The 23,135-nt window shown below is 41.3% G+C and overlaps 1 protein-coding gene across 9 annotated transcripts in view; it reads left to right on the top strand.

Moving 5' to 3' along the window:
• Positions 1–23,135, top strand: part of LOC128692027 (uncharacterized) — a 38,762-nt gene that overhangs the window by 5,157 nt on the left and 10,470 nt on the right. For 2 of the 9 annotated variants that reach the window (XM_070085108.1, XM_070085098.1), the window contains exons 1-3: positions 12,393–12,522; positions 14,766–14,949; positions 17,625–17,813. In XM_070085108.1, the coding sequence (XP_069941209.1) occupies positions 14,767–14,949; positions 17,625–17,813 (372 nt within the window). In that variant the 5' untranslated portion in view covers positions 12,393–12,522; position 14,766. The other 7 variants (XM_070085106.1, XM_070085105.1, XM_070085100.1 and 4 more) reach the window with 6 other exon arrangements.

Genomic DNA, 23,135 nt, shown 5'->3' with positions numbered 1-23,135 from the left:
TCTTAATTCACCGACCAGCTGACCCGAGATTCCCAATGCGTGGTCCACTACACACGCGGCTGTCCAGAGCTCTCGCTCGACGGACCTGTCACCAACAACCTCTTTGCCCCGCTCTTCCCTGGGCTTATATCGTAGTCAAAGTACCCCCTCCCCAATGGTGTATGTACCACGTGTTACGACCTGACGCCGAGGTCTGACGCTGTTAAGAACAAAAGACCTCAGACGTGGGCGTGACTACCCGACATTTGCTAAGGCAGGTGTGACCATATAATTAGGTCTCCCTAGAGACCTCACAAGCCCATCTGAACTGCATCACACTCCTGCTCCTGGTACTCTTGAAATATTGAGCTGTTCCTGGTACTCTTGAAATATTGAGTTCCTGCTCTTAGTCCCTTGAAGGTGTTGATCTTGTGCTCTTGGTCCTCTTGGGGTGTTGATATCTCTCTCTCTCTCTCTCTCTCTCTCTCTCTCTCTCTCTCTCTCTCTCTCTCTCTCTCTCTCTCTCTCTCTCTCTCTCTCTCTCTCTCTCTCTCTCTCTCAAACATGGTACTACAGTGCCTGATGAGCAATTTGGCACTTGCAAGGACGGAAGCTTAACAATGAGTGCCAAGTTGTGTCACGGGTGGTGCCTGGCTCTTATACACGCACCCACCCACACACACACACACACACACACACACACACACACACACACACACACACACACACACACACACACACACACACACACACACACACACACACACACACACACACACACACACCAGGAGCTGAGTCTCGACTCCTGCAACCACAATTAGGTGAGTACAATTAGGTCAGTACACACCGACAAGGTGGACAGAGACAGGATGTTCCAGAGATGGGACACAGCAACAAGGGGTCACAGTTGGAAGTTGAAGACACAGATGAATCACAGGGATGTTAGGAAGTATTTCTTCAGTCACAGAGTAGCCAGGAAGTGGAATAGTTTGGGAAGCGATGTAGTGGAGGCAGGATCCATACATAGCTTTAAGCAGAGGTATGATAAAGCTCACGGTTCAGGGAGAGTGACCTAGTAGCGACCAATGAATAGGCGGGGCCAGGAGCTAGGACTCGACCCCTGCAACCTCAACTAGGTGAGTACACACACACACATACATACACACACACACACACACACACACACACACACACACACACACACACACACACACACACACACACACACACACACATTTTCTTGGACTGTAAGAAGGCTTTCGACACAGTTCCACACAAGAGATTAGTGCAAGAGCTAGAGAAGCAGGCAGGAATAACAGGAAAGGCACTGCAATGAATCAGAGAATACCTGACAGTAAGGAAACAACGAGTGATGGCATGTGACGAGGTGTAAGAGTGGGCGCCTGTGAATGACATGAAGGAAGGAATAGATTCAGAGGTTTACAGACGAAGCGAAGCTAATGCGAAGAATTCAAACGGATGAGGATCAGGCAGGACTACAAAGGGATCTGGACAGGATAAAAACCTGGTCCAACAACTGGTTCCTGAAGTTTAACACCACCAATGGAAATAAGTCACTCTGTCTGACTTTTTTGGGTTATCCTAGGTTCTCTACACATATGCTGATATGTATGATAATTCTATGTAACTGTATTTGTGTATACCTGAATAAACTTACTTACTTACTTACTTACCAAGTCATGAAGACTGGGGAAGGACAAAGAAAACCACAGACTGAGTACAGGCTACAACCCATACTCAAGGAAAAGGATCTTGGGGTAAGTACTATACTGTGCACATTTGAGGTCCATATCAATCTTATAACTGCTGCAGCATATGGGCGCCTGGCAAACCTACGAATAGCGTTACAATACCTGAGTAAGAAGTCACTCAAGACACTACACAGTGTACGTCAGGCCCATATTGAACTATACAGCACCAGAATGGAACCCACACCTGGTCAAGCACGTCAAGAAATTAGAGAAAGTGCAAAGGTTTGCAGCAAGACTTGTCCCGGAGATGAGGGATATATCCTAGGAGATGTTAAGGGGACTCAACCTGACTACACTGGAGGACAGGAGAGATGGAGGGAAGACATGATAATGTCATGAAATATTGAGAGGAATTGACAAGTTTGTAGGGGCAGAATGTTTCAGAGATGTGACACAGCAACAAGAGGTCACAACTGAAAGTTAAAGACTCAGATGAGTCACAAGGATGTCAGGAAATATTTCTTCAGTCACAGAGTGTCAGGAAGTGTAACAATCTGGAGAGTGGTGCACAATAAAGCTCATGGTGCAGGGAGAGAGTGGACCTAGTAGCGACCAGTGAAGAGGCAGGGGCCAGGAGCTATGAATCGACCCCCACGACCACAATTAGGGATAGACTCTGAAGTGTCCCTGTTCGCAGATGATGTGAAGTTGATGAGAAGAATTAAATCGGATAAGGATCAGGCAGGACTACAAAGAGACCTGGACAGACTGGACACGTGGTCCAGAAACTGGCTTCTCGAATTCGACCCTGCCAAATGCAAAGTCATGAAGATTGGGGAAAGGCAAAGAAGACCACAGACAGAGTATAGGCTAGGTGGACAAAAACTGCAAACCTCACTAAAGGAGAAAGATCTTGGGGTGACCATAACACCGAGCACGTCTCCGGAGACACACATCAACCAGATAACTGCTGCAGTATATGGGCTCCTGGCAAACCTGAGAACAGCATTCCGATACCTTAGTAAGGAATCGTTCAAGACACTGTACACCGTGTATGTCAGGCCCATACTGGAGTATGCAGCACCTGTTTGGAACCCGCACTTGATAAAGCACGTCAAGAAGTTAGAGAGAGAGTACAACGGTTTGCAACAAGGCTAGTTCCAGAGCTCAGAGAAATGTCCTACGATGAAAGGTTGAGGGAAATCGGACTGGCGACACTGGAGGACAGAAGGGTCAGGGGAGACATGATAACGACATACAAGATACTGCGTGGAATAGATAAGGTGGACAGAGACAGGATGTTCCAGAGAGGGGACACAGAAACAAGGGGTCACAATTGGAAGCTGAAGACTCAGACGAGTCACAGGGATGTTAGGAAGTATTTCTTCAGTCACAGAGTCGTCAGGAAGTGGAATAGCCTAGCAAGTGATGTAGTGGAGGCAGGAACCATACATAGCTTTAAGACGAGGCATGACAAAGCTCAGGAATCAGAGAGAGAGGACCTAGTAACGATCAGTGAAGAGGCGGGGCCAGGAGCTGAGTCTCGACCCCTGCAACCACAATTAGGTGAGTACAATTAGGTGAATACACACACACACAAACCCACGGACAGTATTATATCTTATCCACTTCCGTAGACCTGGTCTGAGACCGGGCCGCGAAGACCATGATCTCCACACTTATTTACAAATATCAGAGATCAGTATAATCGGGTCCATGGAAGTCAAGATGCAACGTTAAGGAGTCATGATTCGAACCCCCTTTACTACCACTTGGCGAGTACAGCTGTAGTTGTGTGGTACAGTGACAGGTATGTGGTACTATGACAGGTGTGTGGTACAGTGACAGGTGTGTGTGTGTGTGTGTGGTACAATGACAGGTGTTGTACAGTGACAGGTGTGTGGTACAGTGACAGGTGTGTGGTACAGTGACAGGTGTGTGGAACAGTGACAGGTGTGTGGTGCAGTGACAGGTGTGTGGAACAGTGGCATGTGTGTGGTACAGTGACAGGTGTGTGGAACAGTGACAGGTGTGTGGTACAGTGACAGGTGTGTGGAACAGTGACAGGTGTGTGGTGCAGTGACAGGTGTGTGGTACAGTGACAGGTTTGTGGTACAGTGACAGGTATGTGGTACAGTGACAGGTGTGTGGTACAGTCTCAAGTGTGTGACACAGTGACAGGTGTGTGGTAAAGTGACAGTTGTGTGTGTGGTATAGTGACAGGTGTGTGGTGCAGTGACAGGTGTGTGGTACAGTGACAGGTGTGTGGTACAGTGACAGGTGTGTGGTACAGTGACAGGTGTGTGGTGCAGTGACAGGCGTGTGGTACAGTGACAGGTGTGTGTGGTATAGTGACAGGTGTGTGGTGCAGTGACAGGTGTGTGGTACAGTGACAGGTGTGTGGTACAGTGACAGGTGTGTGGTACAGTGACAGGCGTGTGGTACAGTGACAGGTGTGTGTGGTACAGTGACAGGTGTGTGGTGCAGTGACAGGTGTGTGGTACAGTGACAGGTGTGTGGTACAGTGACAGGTGTGTGGTACAGTGACAGGTGTGTGTGGTACAGTGACAGGTGTGTGGTACAGTGACAGGTGTGTGTGTGGTACAGTGACAGGTGTGTGTGTGGTACAGTGACAGGTGTGTGGTACAGTGACAGGTGTGTGGTACAGTGACAGGTGTGTGGTACAGTGACAGGTGTGTGTGGTACAGTGACAGATGTGTGGTACAGTGACAGGTGTGTGGTACAGTGACAGGTGTGTGTGGTACAGTGACAGATGTGTGGTACAGTGACAGGTGTGTGGTACAGTGACAGGTGTGTTTACCTGGAGTTTACCTAGAGAGAGTTCCGGGGGTCAACGCCCCCGCTGCCCGGTCTGTAACCAGGCCTCCTGGTGGATCAGAGCCTGATCAACCAGGCTGTTACTGCTGGCTGCACGCAAACCAACGTACGAGTCACAGCCCGGCTGGTGTGTGGTACAGTGACAGATGTGTGGTACAGTGACAGGCTGCAGCTCCCCCTGTCCCATTGGAAGTTTGGAGGTTCAAATGTTGGGTTGGTTGAGGTAGAGTGGGTTGAGGTTATGAGATACAGGAACACCTTTCTTAGATCGTGCTGTTTGAATCAATGTAATTACTTTATTCTGCACCCCGTATCCATTTTGTGGGTGGTAGTTAAAAGATGACAGAGGCACATAATGGGGCCCAGTTAAGCGAGTTACAATACTAATGAACTATTTACAAATCAGTGATCTGGTACAATTGTAACTAGATGTATTTCAGTCCTAGAAAGGTATCATCTTACTGCATAATCAGTCCCACCTCCACCGGTACCGCAGTGCAGGCGACACTGCAGAGTTTCTAATACAGATAATATTAGCATTGAAGATTCCAAACTAATCAGAAGAGGCATTCACATGTAAACATATGAAAACTTATATCTATATTTCTTCAACGAAAATGGTAAATTACGACACACAGCCCAAAATGATTTCAAACCTTTCAATAGAAAAACACCAGACTTGAAGCCAAACTGAAAAGACATCTTTTTTCTCTCTCAGAGAGATCAATGTACTAAAATTCACCAGTACGTTAAATTTTAAGCAAGTTGGAAGTTTCATTATTATGAGCGCTGAAATACAGCCACTTTTTACTGAACGTTTGTTAATTTATGTAAACTTTACTTACACAGTGGCAGTGTGTCAAGGATATGACCTCCAGCAGCTCTGGAACTTCAAGAACACCCAGGATATGACCTCCACCAGCTCTGGAACTTCAAGGACACCCAGGATATAACTTTTAGCGGGTCTGGAACTTCAAGAACACCCGGGATTTGATCTCCAGCAACTCTGGAACTTCAAGAACATCCAGAATATGACGTTTAGCGGATCTGGAACTTCAAGAACACCCATGATATGACCTCCAGCAGCTCTGGAACTTCAAGACACCCGGGATATGATCTCCAGCAGCTCTGGAACTTCAAGAACACCCAGGATATGACCTACACCAGGTTTGGAACTTCAAGAATACCCAGGATATGGCCTTTAACAGGTCTGTAACTTCAAGAACACCTAAGATATAACCCCCAGCAGCTCTGGAACTTCAAGAACACCGAGAATATGCCCTTTAACAGGTCTGTAACTTCAAAAGCTCCCAAGATATGACCTACAGCAGATGTGGAACTTCAACCCCCCCCCCCTCCATCCTCAGGATATGACCTTCATCGGGTCTGCAGCTTCAAACACACTTATATTCTAAGGAGAATTCAATGCCATTGCCAATACTTGGCGGGAGGTGACAGTACGATCGAGTCTTCTACCACCTGGCACCTACACCGGTCGCGCTTATTTTAAAGCTTTATACGTCTTTTTTGCCGGGTTATTGTGGGAGAGACAGAACTTCACACTTTCCTGGCTGACCCCCAACCCCAATGATCCTCAAGATTCTTCCTGTCCCTCGCTAGCACTCTTTTATTCTGCCCCAACACTGTTCTTAAGTACAAATACAAATTTTCTTTGCATAGTATACAAAGTATAACATATTATAAAAACTGTTAAGCACAATGAAAGCCACTAGCATGTCTGAGCATTATTGCCTTCTCCCCCCCCCCGAGAAAAAAATAATCATCCTCTCCTCCATATGCTCACCATCTTTTACCTTTGACACCCTTTATCAATTTACTTTTCATGTGATAATCTCCATAAAAAAGAGCAAATTACCAAAAAGTCGTACCTACAGCCTAGGCTTAGTCTAGCAGTGACGCCATCTTGTGGTCAACTTTGTTATTGTCTCCATAAACATGATAGTTGACACATTTCACTATGACGAAAAGTATACCTATAGTGATTGTCGTAATTCTTTTCTTTCCTTTCAAGATTTTCGTGCCCATGCACTCTGCCCCAGGGCCAGACTCATGGAACTCTGTGTTCATCAAGAACTGCAAGAAGCCCCTATCACGAGCCTTTTCCATCCTATGGAGAGGGAGCATGGACACGGGGGTCGTCCCACAGTTACTAAAAACAACAGACATAGCCCCACTCCACAAAGGGGGCAGTAAAGCAACAGCAAAGAACTACAGACCAATAGCACTAACATCCCATATCATAAAAATCTTTGAAAGGGTCCTAAGAAGCAAGATCACCACCCATCTAGAAACCCATCAGTTACACAACCCAGGGCAACATGGGTTTAGAACAGGTCGCTCCTGTCTGTCTCAACTATTGGATCACTACGACAAGGTCCTAAATGCACTAGAAGACAAAAAGAATGCAGATGTAATTTATACAGACTTTGCAAAAGCCTTCGACAAGTGTGACCATGGCGTAATAGCGCACAAAATGCGTGCTAAAGGAATAACAGGAAAAGTCGGTCGATGGATCTATAATTTCCTCACTAACAGAACACAGAGAGTAATCGTCAACAGAGTAAAGTCCGAGGCAGCTACGGTGAAAAGCTCTGTTCCACAAGGCACAATACTCGCTCCCATCTTGTTCCTCATCCTCATATCCGACATAGACAAGGATGTCAGCCACAGCACCGTGTCTTCCTTTGCAGATGACACCCGAATCTGCATGACAGTGTCTTCCATTGCAGACACTGCAAAGCTCCAGGCGGACATCAACCAAATCTTTCAGTGGGCTGCAGAAAACGATATGAAGTTCAACGATGAGAAATTTCAATTACTCAGATATGGTAAACATGAGGAAATTAAATCTTCATCAGAGTACAAAACAAATTCTGGCCACAAAATAGAGCGAAACACCAACGTCAAAGACCTGGGAGTGATCATGTCGGCGGATCTCACCTTCAAGGACCATAACATTGCATCAATCGCATCTGCTAGAAAAATGACAGGATGGATAATGAGAACCTTCAAAACTAGGGAGGCCAAGCCCATGATGACACTCTTCAGGTCACTTGTTCTATCTAGGCTGGAATATTGCTGCACACTAACAGCACCTTTCAAGGCAGGTGAAATTGCCGACCTAGAAAATGTACAGAGAACTTTCACGGCGCGCATAACGGAGATAAAACACCTCAATTACTGGGAGCGCTTGAGGTTCCTAAACCTGTATTCCCTGGAACGCAGGAGGGAGAGATACATGATTATATACACCTGGAAAATCCTAGAGGGACTAGTACCGAACTTGCACACGAAAATCACTCACTACGAAAACAAAAGACTTGGCAGACGATGCACCATCCCCCCAATGAAAAGCAGGGGTGTCACTAGCACGTTAAGAGACCATACAATAAGTGTCAGGGGCCCGAGACTGTTCAACTGCCTCCCAGCACACATAAGGGGGATTACCAACAGACCCCTGGCAGTCTTCAAGCTGGCACTGGACAAGCACCTAAAGTCAGTTCCTGATCAGCCGGGCTGTGGCTCGTACGTTGGTTTGCGTGCAGCCAGCAGTAACAGCTTGGTTGATCAGGCTCTGATCCACCAGGAGGCCTGGTCACAGACCGGGCCGCGGGGACGGTGACCCCCGGAACTCTCTCCAGGTAAACTCCAGATAACTCGAGAACACATCACCTGAGCGACTTCAAACATCGAACGCTGGTGTGCCATACCTAGTGGTGTCACTTTACCAGTTACAAAGATCGAAATGTAATGTTATTTTCCGTGCTATAATTATAACACTGAAACTAATATTGCATTTCGAATGCTTTTTTTAGTAGTCTTCAAAATTTCATCATAACTGGCGAATCAAAAATCCCCCCCACCCGTGAAATAACTCAAGAAAGCCTCTTCTAAACAGCTTCAAAATTCTAATCGGTTTCCAACTTTCAGTGCTGGTGCATTTTGCTCAAAGGAGGTTTACATTGATACTTGAGTGTGTCGGCCCCACTCTACTTTTTATTTTAAAATTAAAAGATTGGTTTCCATGTGATAACTGGATAATGTTCAACTTTCGATGCTGGTGTGTCTTACTTAGAGAAAGAATAGTTTCGGAAAGTGTATGTAGTAATATACTAATTTTATTTCACTCACTGATATATTAATGTCGGAGATAATACTTATATATATGTGGAAAATACTGTATATATTTTCCAGAAATTCAGTATTTATATGTAAATAGATGGCCATACTGTATTTAATAATATTTGTCATAGAAAACGGAAAGCCTGCGTCTGCACAGAGGGGACTCGCCATCTTGGTTTTTTGAATTGGATACAACGTTAATATAATGGGAAGAATTTTTCGCGCTCTAGAGGTTAAAATTGGATTGACACCTCTCAAATAGGAGGCAAAATTGTTGGATGTGCATTCCTGCATAACTTGAGATATCAGGCGACTGGACAAGACAGCTCCATGAACCTCAGATAAGCTCTCTAGATTTGTGTATAATTCTGGCCAGTGTTTTCATAAATTTAGTTAGTGAGGTTTTTCTGAGTATGATACAACTTAATATCCAGTCAAATTGGTGAGTGATATTAAGATATATTTTCCTTCTGTTATGTAATTGTGTTTATATATAATCATTTTTTAATATACAGTCCACAAATTTATATATTTACCAGAATTTCTGATGTATAATTAATTTAATTAATAGGTCCAGAGCAACTTGTGGATATGACAGTGGTAGGTATCGAAGGGGGGCATTTTTTGCGACCTAGGTGTCCCAAATTCCTACTTGTCTAACTGATAAATAATAATTATCATTGTTCATTTGCGAACTTAGTTCGCAATTACCTTAGAGTTTTCCACACCATCAAGGGGAAAACATCATCAATTTCATGGTAATACCAGGGAACACATTATTCAAAAATATATTAACTCTGAATTAAGTCAGATTTATTAATTTGTTTTAGATTTTTCAAAAAATAACCTCTTGAATGACTTAAAGAAATTATGCAATGTACATACATACACACACACACACACACACACATATATATATATATATATATATATATATATATATATATATATATATATATATATATATATATATATACATATATATATATATATATATATATATATATATATATATATATATATATATATATATATATACATACATACATATATATATATATATATATATATATATATATATATATATATATATATATATATATATATATATATGTGTGTGTGTGTGTGTGTGTGTGTGTATGTGTGTGTGTTAGTTAGTGTACTCACCTATTTGTGGTTGCAGGGGTCGAGTCACAGCTCCTGGCCCCGCCTCTTCGCTTTGTGTGTGTGTGTGTGTATGTATGTATATTGCATAATTTCTTTAAGTCATTCAAGAGGTTATTTTTTGAAAAATCTAAAACAAATTAATAAATCTGACTTAATTCAGAGTTAATATATTTTTGAATAATGTTGTGTTCCCTGGTATTACTATGAAATTGATGATGTTTTCCCCTTGATGGTGTGGAAAACTCTAAGGTAATTGCGAACTAAGTTTCAGCGAGTGATTCTTATATTGACGCAGTATATGACTGGGGTCAGCTGTGGCTCCTGGGTCTCTTGAGAGTGTTGAGCCACAGTTCCTGTGCCTCTTTCATAGTGTTAGTTGTACAGCCAAAGTGACTTGTTTACTGTCCACCCCAATGGAAATAAGTCACTTTGTCTGACTTTTTGGGGTTACTCTAGATAATTTCAAGTTTTAAAGTGTTACTGTGTATGATAATTGTAATCAGCTATGGCCATTTTTTTTTTAGCGGTGCTTACTCCGTTACCACTCTGTGGGATTCTCCTCCGTGTGCCTTGTGTTCATTTGGAGTGCAGTCCTTGACCCTACCACTCCTTCCTACTAGCCTCGGGGCACATTAGGGACATACACATAACTGCTAGTCGTGTCCTTACACCTTGGCCAGGGTTTCTTCCATGGATATTGCAAGTTAATGAGTCGTGCTGCCAGACACCGGAAGACAGGATTCAATACGACGTACGCCGTCAGTGGCCCTATAGACCCAAACAACACGAAAAAAACGTGCTTACTGGACTTCTGCGCCAGCCTTAGTCGGGAGTGGACGTCTCACTCTCGCCTGAGTATCAGTGACAAATTTCCCCTCGTTCTCTCTGGGGCGCGTGCCCTCATCTACTCTGCCCTTCGGGCACATTATAGGAGGGGCACCTACCATCGGCTTACTTCTAGCCAGCTCCATTTTCCGTTTTTTGGATAGTCATTAACGGTTTGAGTGGGAACTCGGTTACTGAACTTAGGTGGGGGTGTGGGCGTCCCGCTCTGCTGGGACCTGACAAAGGGGGTCCACTTGATCTAATTAGGAATTTCTAGTTCCAGTTTCTATTTATAAAGAAACTCTTGTTCGCTTTTCTTTAATGGCTCAGGTTCGGACAACAAATCTTTCCCATACATCGGGAAGTCGGGCTCGATACGGCGTACTCAGTAAGTGGCCCTGATAAACATAAGTAAGTAATTAAGTCAGTAAGTTTATTCATGTATGCACAAATACAGTTACATAGATTATCATACACAACAGCATATGTGTAGAGAACCTAGGATAACCCAAAAAAGTCAGACAGTGACTTATTTCCATGCGTACTCAGGGAGTGAGAAGTCTGACTCTAAGTTGGGAGTTTTAAGAACATAAGAACATAAGAACGAAGGAACACTGCAGAAGGCCTACTGGCCCATGCGAGGCAGGTCCAAGTCTCCTACCGGCTTAAGCCAATGCACCCAACCTAGTCAGGTCAGGTCACATTGACTTAAGGGAGGAACACGGCAACCGACCTGTTAGCACAAGCTATCAGGTCTAACTCACACCCACCCACATCTACTCATGTATTTATCCAACCTATTTTTAAAGCTACACAACGTTCTGGCCTCTATAACGGTACTTGGGAGTTTGTTCCACTCATCCACAACTCTATTACCAAACCAGTACTTTCCTATATCCTTCCTGAATCTGAATTTTTCCAACTTAAAACCATTGCTGCGAGTCCTGTCTAGGCTAGATATTTTCAGCACACTATTTACATCCCCTTTATTTATTCCTGTCTTCCATTTATACACCTCAATCATATCCCCCCTAATTCTACGTCTTTCTAGAGAGTGCAGTTTCAGGGCCCTTAGTCTATCCTCATAGGGAAGGTTTCTGATACATGGGATCATCTTTGTCATCCTCCTTTGTACATTTTCCAGAGAATTTATATCCATTCTGTAATACGGTGACCAAAACTGTGCAGCATAATCTAAATGAGGCCTAACCAAGGATGTATAGAGTTGAAGAACAACCTGAGGACTCCTATTATTTATGCTTCTTGATATGAAGCCAAGGATTCTATTAGCTTTATTGCGAACACTTATGCACTGTTGTCTTGGTTTCAGATTACTGCTAACCAGAACTCCTAAATCTTTTTCGCAATCCGTAATATTAAGATCTACATTATTTAGTTTATATGTGGCATGGTTATTGTCCTGTCCAACATTTAGAACTTTGCATTATGTTCGAGTTCTTTTTTCCGGAAAAAACTTTGTTTCGTTTCTAATTCCCGCCCATATTTGGGCAACATATATTTTACATACGCCAAGAAGGGAGGCTCAATAAGGGGTGTACTTTAGTGGCCCTTAAGCGCAATTTTTTTTTATTTTGCCACCGAAGTGGCTAGTTTATTGTGCACCTCAATCCATCCTGTGAACGGTAGCGCAAGAGTATATGGATAACACAAAAGTCCTAGGAACTAGGCCCCAAAAGGGTTAAGCGCAATAGGAACAACACAACATTAAAAGTAACTATGTGTCCCTATATACCACTATCAACAACAGTTATCAACGGTTAACTGCTGTCAGTGGCCCTATAAACCCCAACAACAACAATTACTTGCTTGTATAATAAGTAAGATCATTCAGGCACAGGTACACATAAATACAGTTACACAAATTATCATACATACATATCAGCACATGTGCATATTACCTAGAACTGAGACACTTATGCAACATATGGGAATCTTTATTGAAGAAACGTTTCGCCACACAGTGGATTCATCAGTCCAATACAAAATAGAAATCGGTAAGGACAGGAGGAGTTTGAGGTAATCAGTCCCTCAGCCTGGAATCGATGTGTTCAGTCCATCACTCTTGTAGGAAGTACAGCATAGTGCCAGAGAGGTGGCTTATATACTGCAGTCAGGTGAGTAGAAGCAGGATCACAGTGGGACCTGTCACTAGTGTAAGTTGGTCGTCGTCCAAAGGTTGGACAAGTGTTGAAGAAGTCTTTGTACCAAGATCCCATGATGTTGCAGTGTCTGACGTGTGATGAATGGCTTTGAAAACCAACAAGTTGAAGAATTGAGACACTTATGCAACATATGTTGCATAAATGTCAATTCTTCAACTAGTCGGTTTTCAAAACCATTCATCATAAATAGATTACCTAGGATAACCTAAAAAGTCAAATTGACTTATTTCTATTTTGGTCCTAACAGTAACATAAATATGTTTATTACAATAGGTATGTTAATAATTTCCTTGTACATATACAAAATTGATATATCTTTTTGTATATATTAAGGAAAGAGCCTTGTTATGCCAAGCATAACCACTTTATAATCATTATGTATAATCATACCATTGTTTTCATTTTTATAGCTGACAGTGTGCATGTAACATTAAGTTTAAATTAGTTTTTTAAACATTAGCATTGGCTTGGTTTAAAGCATGGAGATTTTTTGAAGAGCTGACCTGTAAAATAAATAGGCCTCAAAGTGGTAAAAATATTCAATTTTTGGATGTTTTCCTGAGGGAAAAGTTGGGCCTCCCTCCCCTCCACCCCCCCCCAGTTTATTTTATTAGTTTTTACTAGATCTTTTTCAGTTATCAGATGGCCTGAACCATGAACAGTCATGCTTGGTTATATTTTATTGATCCGAGAAATAGAGTGAATATCGATTTTTTTGTGTGTATACCTGGAGAGGGTTTCGGGGGTCAATGCCCCTGCGGCCTTGTCTGTGACCAGGTGTGATGATGGATACAAAATGGAGGACAGGTGTTCTATAGTAGAGGCCTGGGGATTTGATTAATGAACAGAGGAAAGCTTGCTTTAGTGATTGGAATGCCCACAGTGTATATTTTGGGCTCTTTGTCATTTGGAATTTGTTGAATTTTGTGTAAAATTATCGACTTCTCTGCACTTTATATAGTGTTTCTGATAGTTGAATGAGCAGTTTTTGTGCTTAATTGATAGAATGGAAGGCATACTAGCAAAATAGTTAAGAACTGAGCAATGGAATTGGCTTAAAACAGGGCTCAAAGTGGGTAAATTTGCTGTTGCATAAATTGTGCTCAGACTGCCAAGATTTTAAGTGCATACTTCTCTAAGTTTTCCACCAATTTTGTATTTTTGGTGTCATTACCTTCAGAAAAAGATTCTCTACCACTTCAGATGATAAAATTATAATTTTTTTTCTTGAAGGTCACAATAGTGAAAGGGTTCACATGGAGTTTACCTGGAGAGGATTTTGGGGGTCAACGACCCCGAGGCTCGGTCTGAGACCAGGCCTCATGGTGGATCAGGGTTTGATCAACCAGGCTGTTGCTGCTGGCCGCACACAAACTGGCGTTCGACCCACAGCCCATTTGGTCAGGTACTGACTTTAGGCGTCTATCCAGTGGCTTCTTGAAGACAGCCAGGGGTCTATTGGTAATCTCCCTTATGTATGTTGGGAGGCAGTTGAACAGTCTTGGGCCCCGGACACTTATTGTGCTGTCTCCCAATGTACTCGTGGTGCCCCTGCTTTTCATCAGGGGAATGTTACATCTCCTGCCGAGTCTTTTGCTTTCATAGGGAGTGATTTTCGTGTGCAGGTTTGGTACCAATCCCTCCAGGAACCTCCAAGTGTATATTATCATGTATCTCTCTCGCCTGCATTCCAGGGAATACAGATCAAGGACCTTCAACTGTTCCTAGTAATTTAGGTGCCTTATCGTACTTGTGTGCCATGAAAGCTCTTTGTACCCAGGGATGGTATGAGTTTTTGAAAATTAGTTCTGTTTAAGGATTTTCTTTATTTCATCAGAGGTTTGTAAAATAGTCAATATGTGTACTATATAATTCCAGATGTTTTGCCTTAGTCCTTATCTGTTTACTTTTTTAACAGTATGGCATCCTTAAAGATATGGAGAGCAATTGAGGAGTCTCCTTGGGGAGCATTACCAAGCATGGGTCCCCAATGGATGATTAAGTCATGTACAAACAACCAAGGATACTTGGCAATGGTGACAGATGGATGTGGACTCTGGGGTGAGAAGAGGAATGCTAAGTACATCTTGGAGCAGGCAGAGGTAAGTACCAAGATAACAAGAAAATAGGAATGTTCCATAACTTCAACAGAACCATTTAAGAATCTGAGGAGGAGTCCTTTTTTTTTTTTAATATCTTATACTAATCATTATTATGCATGTTATTCATGCACTCTGAAGGAGGGGTGTTAATGTTGCAGTTTAAAAACTGTAGTGTAAAGCACCCTTTTGGCAAGACAGTGATGGAGTGAATGATGTAAAGTAAAAGGACACAAGTGCAACTAATGTGACATTTTATTATGGCAACGTTTTGCTCTCCAGGAGCTTTATCAAGCCGTTACAAACAGTACATGGACCTAGAGGGTATATATAGGCTGAGAGTGAGGTGCAATACTAGTGGTAGTAGTAGTAATACTACCACTAGTATTGCACCTCACTCTGAGCCTTGAGCACTTGTGTCCTTTTACTTTACATATTGTCGGTAATTCTACCAACATTATTACACGGAGTGAATGATGGTGAAAGTTTTTCTTTTTCAGGCCACCCTGCCTTGGTGGGAATCGGCCAGTGTGCTAATAAAAAATACTAATAAAAAAAAAGTTATTGAAAGGTAATGAAGCAGCACATGAGAGATAGAAAGGAATAATGAATGGTATTATAGTATATGTGATTAAAAGTACTATTACAATAGATCACCACCTTTTGTGCCTCGGTTTACAGAGGCACCTTTTTATCTGTTTACTATTCATTTTTCATTTCCTCCTTGTGCTTCGATGTGGCCAGTCATTGAGGTGGCAAAGGCAGGTTAATTCCCTTCCCACTTGGCTCAGGCCTTTTTGTTTCATAGTAGACCTAGCTTTAATCATGGTATCAAAAAGGAAATCTAGTGTAGGTAAAGGTGCAAAGAAGTGTAACCATGAAAATATGCCTCTGCTGAAAGGTGGTGCACGTATGGTTGCTGCAGCCAAAGCCTGTAGTGAGAGGGAATCAACATTTCGTTCAGTTCAAGACAGTGAGGAAAAAACAAGGCTTTTGTGATGAGTAACTAAAATTTGTGACCTGTTGAAAAAATGGGGAAGCAGCCAGTAGAGCTAAATAAAACTGAAATGCTGAATGGCTGGATTCAGGAGAAAGCAATGTACCCCATTTAATTTCCTTATGATCCATGAGAAGGCTTATCTTACTATAAAACTGTAATCAGAAAGGAATGCCTGCAAATGAATATACATTTAGTCATGGTTGGTTTAATAATTTTAAAATGCTCAGTAAGCTTCATAATGTAAATTTCAGTGGTGAGAATGCCTCTGCATTCTCTGAGGGATGGCTATGCACCTGAGCAAGTGTTTAATGCTGATGCAGTAGGGTTGTTGTTGAAGATGCCCTCTAGAATCTTACATCAACAGGTATGAGAAAAGTGCTCCAGGATTCAGTGCAGCAAAGGACCATTTCAGCTTGCTGCTGAAGGTGATAGGTGACTTTAAAGTGCAGACCCATGCTTGTTTATCTCTCAAAGAATCTCCATGCTGTAAAACAAAAAGTTAAAATCCCAAAGTTTTTCATTCCACCCATTGCATTTTCATGTGTAGCTCTGTTTTTCTGGAACAAAATTCAGGTAGAAAGTGGTTGTATACTAAATCAAATCTGATACTGTATTTCTTTTTAGCCACAGTAGCCATTTTTCACTAAATTATGATGACCCAAAGAAGGAAACATTCACCATCATTCATGAACTTTTTTTTTTATAAAAATACAGCACTCACTAATACTGTACCTGTTGAACATGTTACATACTGTATTACATATTGTATTACCTGGCACTGAAAAATTTTTATATAAAAAAAGAACCAGAAAACATAGTGCCATGAAGCTTTGTTAGGAATACATTCAGAGAAATTATAAAAAAATAGATGATTGAAATATAAATGACTTCATTATTGCTGTTTGTCTCTTAAGGTAGATTAGATAAATAACACCACACCCAGCCTACCATCCTCAGCCATCCTTCAAACTGTTAGGTAACTTCTCAGTCCTCACCCAGTGTACCAGTTCTCAACCTGCCAGTCCTCACCCAGCCTACCAATACTCATCCAGTTTACCTGATCATATTAATTTTTCCTAATGACATTGTCTCTGGAAAATGGCATATGGTTTTGTGAATAAACTCTGTGAAGCATCCATAAAAATAAACTTCCCTTTTTCAATATCATGGAAAGTGATCATGAATTTCTACCCAAATTTGTTTAATATGTTGTATGCAGTAAGTCTTCAATTGGCCCTGGGATGTTTCTGGTTACAGTATCTTCATTTCCAACTTATTAAGATTTTTAACTGAAGATATATCTTGGATAGCTGTTCACTCATCTATTCTCAATGCATTACATTACTTGGGTTAAGAAAAATATAATTCCTGGACCATTGGTGTAAGGAGAGCAACAGGTGTCTAGGGAATATTGTCTCCTAGGTAGAACTTCAGACACAATTCTCTACTCAAATTTTTATTTCTTTTGATATAGAAAGTCAATCAGATTTATCAGTGCTATACAGGAGTGAAAAATTATTCTTGAAAATGTTGTTTCATAGTCTCACAGTATACCAAGATTTTAATGTTACACTAACATAAAATATTTATTCAGAATATACATAATTAAATATATGGTGTGTGCTGTATATTATGGTAAAATACCTTTTTTTAATTCATGCATTCTTCTTGTTATCAGGTTTGGTCTCCATGTTTAGAGAGTGGCAGTAAGGAGATATCAGATCTGGCATTAGCAGAGTTGACCAAACCAAGTGTCAAAGCAGTGTGGACTGACAATAGGGAGAGTGTAACCCTTAGTATTTCTTCCGAACTACATGGCTTTTCATACAGATGGGAGTTTGAACTGAAACGTCTTTCGGATGAGTTGGTTAGTTGTATGATATGTGATCCAATTCAGTATCTACCATAAAAAAATATATAATTAATGTTGATATCCCCTGAAAGCCTTTGATTAGCTTTGTACTTTAATGTTTTATTTCAGTAGGTAAATGGTGTATATTGGTGTGGAATATTGGGATTAATAATGGTCTAACATCTTACCTACAAATACAGTTATAGATTTTTTAGATACAGTACATGTATTTTGATTATTTATTAAAATTCTATTTTTTATTTTATTTATTTATTTATTTATTTAGTAATTTTAGCATACATACAGAGGTACAAAAAAATACAGGTAAGAGCAGCATGCCAAAGCCACTTATATGCATAGCATTACGGGCTGGCTTAAAATTAACTTAAGATTAACTAAGCAATGATGAAATCAGTGATAAAACATTATTGTAAACAGATAACTATAAAGCACAAATGAGTATTACAAAGACAGGTCATATAGTTGCATGCATTACTGTACATTCAGTCGAATGGAGTATTCTGTTAGGTAGTGTATTTAAAAAAATAATAAAGTTAGATTGGGTCCTAGGTTTAACATTTGTGTGATATAATTGTGAGTAACATTTAGGATATACAATTTATAAGGTTCAGTTATTCAGCATTTATTTAGTTTTGAGTGAGTAAGTGATCTTTGAGAAGAGACTTGAATTTATAAACAGGTAGTGTTTCTTTTATATTTACAGGTAATGAATTCCAGATTTTAGGGCCTTTTATGTGCATTGAGTTTTTGCATAGCGTGAGATGGACACGAGGAACATCAAAGAGTGATCTGTGCCTTGTGTTATGGTCATGTGTTCTGTTGAGGTTGGCAAGGAGATGTTTGAGGGGAGGGTTAATATCAGAGTTAAGTGTTCTATGTATGTAATAGGTGCAGTAATAAGTATGGATGTTTTGTATGGTGAGTAGGTTGAGTGTTTTGAATATTGGTGGAGTGTGCTGCCTGTAGTGAGAATTTGTTATCATTCTAACTGCAGCCTTTTGTTGAGTAATTAGTGATCTGAGATGGTTAATTGTTGTTGAGCCCCATGCACAAATTCCATAGGTGAGATAGGGGTAAATAAGAGAGTGATAAAGGGCCAGGAGGGCTGACTGTGGAACATAGTACCGTATCTTCGATAGTATGCCTACAGTCTTGGAAATTTTCTTAGAAATTTGTTGTATATGTGTATGCTAAAATAAAACTTGCTATGCAGTATACTGTAATTAAAGTACGGTGGAGCCTTGGCTTACGAATTTAATCCGTTCTGTGACCTTGTTCGTGTGCTGAGTCAGTTTTCCTCATTTAAATTAATTGATATGCAATTAACCCATTCCAGCCTCTCAGGAGGCATGACAGAATAATGCTAATATCAACTCTAAGGCTTAGTTATCTATCACAATTCATCTAATATGACATAAACAATATCAGTAACATAAAAACATGATATCCTAGGTAGTAGGTTGGTAAACAGCAACCGTCCAGGGAGGTACTACCGTCCTACTAAGTGAGTGTACAACGAAAACCTGTAATTGTTTTACATGATGGTAGGATTGCTGGTGTCTTTTGTCTGTCTCATAAACATGCAAGATTTCAGGTATGTCTTGCTACTTCTACTTGCACTTGGGTCACACTACACATACATGTTCAAGCATATATATATACACCCCTCTGGGCATTCTTCTATTTTCTTTCTAGTTCTTGTTCTTGTTTATTTCCTCTTATCTCCATGGAGAAGTGGAACAGAATTCTTCCTCCGTAAGCCATGCGTGTTGTAAGAGGCGACTAAAATGCCGGGAGCAAGGGGCTAGTAACCCCTTCTCCCATATAAATTACTAAATTTAAAAGAGAAACTTTTGTTTTTCTTTTTGGGCCACCCTGCCTTGGTGGGATACGGCCAGTGTGTTGAAAGAAAGAAAGAAACATGATGTATCCTCTAGAATGAATAAAATAGGCCATAATACGGCAAGTGATGGCAACGCCGGCAGCAGCAGAAAGCATCAGCCATTTACTCTCCCACTCTCTTATCTTCCCAGTCCATAACCCCACACCTAGCTTGTGTTTATCTGTGATTAGTGTGAGGTTGTCACATATGTAACCACAGGTGTGGTCAAGACAGATGTATATATAGGTGAAGACATGATCACTGTGGCCACTGGTGGTGGTGGCATCCACAGTGGTGGTGGTGGCAATGGCAGCCACAGTGGTGGTGGTGGTGGCAGCCAACTGCCTCACTCTCTGCTGCTGCCTTCTTCGTTTCTCTAGCATTTTTCGTAGTTTCTAATCACTTCCTGAGCTTCTTGCTGATTGTATGCAAATACTGTTTCTTTGGGCAAGGTATTGTGTAAGAAATTTGTACAATATAAGACAAAATTACGCATCCCAAGGGTCTGCTGCAGTCACTCAGAGCGGCACACCTTCTCTTCCTTTTGACCCTTGGTCGGCACTGAGATAGCCGTGGTCGTAGCAGCTGTACCTACAGCCACCCAGAGGGTTACCATTTGGCACAAAAATATGAAAAAAAAATTAAAAATAAAAAAAATATCTAAAAATGACAACATATTATTATTACTATTATAATGTATTATTATTATTGTTATAATTATAATTATTATGGGTTGTAAATGCAGCAGCGAGGAGACGGTTGGAGGCAGTGGAGATGTCCTGTCTAAGGGCAATGTGTGGTGTAAATATTATGCAGGAAATTCGGAGTGTGGAAATTAGGAAAAGGTGTGGAGTTAATAAAAGTATTAGTCAGAGGGCAGAAGAGGGGTTGTTGAGGTGGTTTGGTCATTTAGAGAGAATGGATCAAAGTAGAATGACATGGAAAGCATATAAATCTATAGGGGAAGGAAGGCGGGGTAGGGGTCGTCCTCGAAAGGGTTGGAGAGAGGGGGTAAAGGAGGTTTTGTGGGCAAGGGGCTTGGACTTCCAGCAAGCGTGCGTGAGCGTGTTAGATAGGAGTGAATGGAGACGAATGGTACTTGGGACCTGACGATCTGTTGGAGTGTGAGCAGGGTAATATTTAGTGAAGGGATTCAGGGAAACTGGTTATTTTCATATAGTCGGACTCGAGTCCTGGAAATGGGAAGTACAATGCCTGCACTTTAAAGGAGGGGTTTGGGATATTGGCAGTTTGGAGGGATATGTTGTGTATCTTTATATGTGTATGCTTCTAAACTGTTGTATTCTGAGCACCTCTGCAAAAACAGTGATAATGTGTGAGTGTGGTGAAAGTGTTGAATGATGATGAAAGTATTTTCTTTTTGGGGATTTTCTTTCTTTTTCGGGTCACCCTGCCTCGGTGGGAGACGGCCGACTTGTTGAAAAAAACAAAAAACATACGTATTAATAAAATTATTATTATTATTATTTATTAATTTAGGGAACTGGAGCACAGATCCAATTCCCTAGATCAAGAGCCCATCACCATGTACATAATAATAATAATTATAACAATAATAATAATAATAATAATAATAATAATAATAATAATAATAATAATAATAATAATAATACAGTGTAACAGTAATAGTAATAATAATAATAACAACAGTAAGGAGAAACTTCAAAAGGCAGCCAGTAGTTGGTGCCACCATCAGCAAAACATTGGTAACCACTATTAGTACACTTTTCACCTGTCTAGACTTAAGTAGTCTATTAGTATTAGGTTAAGTCTGCCCGAAATGCCTCGGCATGATAGTGGCTTTCTTTGCTCCAATCATATTTTTTTTATTATTATCACACTGGCCGATTCCCACCAAGGCAGGGTGGCCCGAAAAAGAAAAACTCACCATCATTCACTCCATCACTGTCTTGCCAGAAGGGTGCTTTACACTACAGTTTTTAAACTGCAACATTTACACCCCTCCTTCAGAGTGCAGGCACTGTACTTCCCATCTCCAGGACTCAAGTCCGGCCTGCCGGTTTCCCTGAACCCCTTCATAAATGTTACTTTGCTCACACTCCAACAGCACGTCAAGTATTAAAAACCATTTGTCTCCATTCACTCCTATCAAACACGCTCACGCATGCCTGCTGGAAGTCCAAGCCCCTCGCACACAAAACCTCCTTTACCCCCTCCCTCCAACCTTTCCTAGGCTGACCCCTACCCCGCCTTCCTTCCACTACAGACTGATACACTCTTGAAGTCATTCTGTTTCGCTCCATTCTCTCTACATGTCACAACCACCTCAACAACCCTTCCTCAGCCCTCTGGACAACAGTTTTGGTAATCCCGCACCTCCTCCTAACTTCCAAACTACGAATTCTCTGCATTATATTCACACCACACATTGCCCTCAGACATGACATCTCCACTGCCTCCAGCCTTCTCCTCGCTGCAACATTCATCACCCATGCTTCACACCCATATAAGAGCGTTGGTAAAACTATACTCTCATACATTCCCCTCTTTGCCTCCAAGGACAAAGTTCTTTGTCTCCACAGACTCCTAAGTGCACCACTCACCCTTTTCCCCTCATCAATTCTATGATTCACCTCATCTTTCATAGAGCCATCCACTGACACGTCCACTCCCAAATATCTGAATACATTCACCTCCTCCATACTCTCTCCCTCCAATCTGATATCCAGTCTTTCATCACCTAATCTTTTTGTTATCCTCATAACCTTACTCTTTCCTGTATTCACCTTTAATTTTCTTCTTTTGCACACCCTACCAAATTCATCCACCAATCTCTGCAACTTCTCTTCAGAATCTCCCAAGAGCACAGTGTCATCAGCAAAGAGCAACTGTGACAACTCCCACTTTGTGTGTGATTCTTTATCTTTTAACTCCACGCCTCTTGCCAAGACCCTCGCATTCACTTCTCTTACAACCCCATCTATAAATATATTAAACAACCACGGTGACATTACACATCCTTGTCTAAGGCCTACTTTTACTGGGAAATAATTTCCCTCTTTCCTACATACTCTAACTTGAGCCTCACTATCCTCGTAAAAACTCTTCACTGCTTTCAGTAACCTACCTCCTACACCATACACCTGCAACATCTGCCACATTGCCCCCCTATCCACCCTGTCATACGCCTTTTCCAAATCCATAAATGCCACAAAGACCTCTTTAGCCTTATCTAAATACTGTTCACTTATATGTTTCACTGTAAACACCTGGTCCACACACCCCCCTACCTTTCCTAAAGCCTCCTTGTTCATCTGCTATCCTATTCTCCGTCTTACTCTTAATTCTTTCAATAATAACTCTACCATACACTTTACCAGGTATACTCAACAGACTTATCCCCCTATAATTTTTGCACTCTCTTTTATCCCCTTTGCCTTTATACAAAGGAA

Source organism: Cherax quadricarinatus, chromosome 15 (genome assembly GCF_038502225.1).
Source record: "Cherax quadricarinatus isolate ZL_2023a chromosome 15, ASM3850222v1, whole genome shotgun sequence".
Lineage (NCBI taxonomy): Eukaryota > Metazoa > Arthropoda > Malacostraca > Decapoda > Parastacidae > Cherax > Cherax quadricarinatus.
The sequence above is the reverse complement of the archived record's forward strand: the minus strand, read 5'-3'. Positions and strand labels throughout refer to the sequence as shown.